This window comes from Loa loa (genome assembly GCF_000183805.2).
Source record: "Loa loa unplaced genomic scaffold supercont3.1106, whole genome shotgun sequence".
In the NCBI taxonomy this organism is placed as follows: Eukaryota; Metazoa; Nematoda; class Chromadorea; order Rhabditida; family Onchocercidae; genus Loa; species Loa loa.
Genome location: NW_018109286.1, coordinates 1 through 1,232, shown reverse-complemented (window position 1 = coordinate 1,232; position 1,232 = coordinate 1). Strand labels below are relative to the sequence as shown.

General features: G+C 35.5%; 1 protein-coding gene across 1 annotated transcript; it reads left to right on the top strand.

Moving 5' to 3' along the window:
• The first annotated feature begins 354 nt into the window (after positions 1-354).
• On the top strand, positions 355-1,003 carry LOAG_13842 (hypothetical protein). The gene has a single exon (XM_020448735.1). It carries the CDS (start codon positions 410-412, stop codon positions 767-769), a length of 360 nt encoding a protein of 119 aa, XP_020301143.1. The 5' UTR covers positions 355-409; the 3' UTR covers positions 770-1,003.
• Positions 1,004-1,232: the final 229 nt, after the last annotated feature.

Genomic DNA, 1,232 nt, shown 5'->3' with positions numbered 1-1,232 from the left:
TTTTACTTTTGATATCACCAGTGATTTTTCTTTTTTTTTTTTTTGGATTTCTAGATTCGGTAGTCCTAATCTAAGCTACCAAATAACTGGGTAGTATAGAATGGAGGGAAGCGTTCAACACTTCTGAAGGTCACAATAAAGTATAAAGTATATATTTCTTAAATTCCAGAGTTAGCTTTGCACACGATGAAATTGGAGTATTTTTAACACAGTCAGGCGTACTCATACTGGAATGACAATTTGTATCTTTCTAGTTTTTAGTCCGAATTGTGGAAAAAATCTGGTAAATTACAGTGATTTCGACTTATATAGCATATAGTTATGGTATCCGGATGATACTATGAAGACTTGTTTGTCGCTTTCTTGGGCCGGTTTTGCGGTAATTTAGAAATGGTCTCGTTGCAGAGAAATGCAACCACAGCGACGACGTCACAACGGCTGGAACTGGCCTCCATCATTTTTGCAACTGTTTCTCTGGATGACAATACCAGTGGTAGCTTTGAGTACCGCATTTTTGTTCATACCTTTGCACATATTATACGCATCTGTTGCCATATTTATTGGGACAATATGGCTTGTATTACAAATCATTGTATTGACATGCATCGATCCAGCGGCGAGCAATCTGCAGAAAGATCAAGCTCCAGCATATTTCGACGCCAGCAAGCATAAGCATGTCATCGAGAATCTCTTCTGCAATATTTGCCTAATTAATGTGTTAGCAACTTTCTATTTCTTTATGAAATCAATATACAATTTTCGCTTTTGAACTCTTTCATACCTTATAGAATAAGTCAACAAGCTTTGAAACGTACTTTCCAATCCTAAAAATGATAATATTATGGTTTCGTAGATGAATAATGATGATTGTTAAAACATTCCTCATGCTCCGTACAACTTACCGGAAAGTGTTATGAAATTAAGCACAGTGATGTATGCGCTTGTACCGATGAGTTCTTTGTTTTTAATAACTCGTACATAAGAGTGGACGACGTACAAGGACACTTGACCGTCAGCTGTTGTACACAACATTCACGTTCGTTAACTTGCTAGTACGAGTTATTTCCAATTAAAATCTTCCCAATCTATTTTACGAGCAAATTTCATAAGCCTCATTTTTGTTTGTTTCATTACCAAAACGAAAGTCAACAACGAATCATCAACTTAAAAGGAGAGAAGAATGTTTCAATAATCTCTATAGCTATGTTTACGAAAATTTTAAAGTTTCTTTT

Bases quoted from the DNA above. Each gene is read 5' to 3' on its own strand.
- LOAG_13842 (XM_020448735.1), top strand. From the start codon at position 410: ATGCAACCACAGCGACGACGTCACAACGGCTGGAACTGGCCTCCATCA.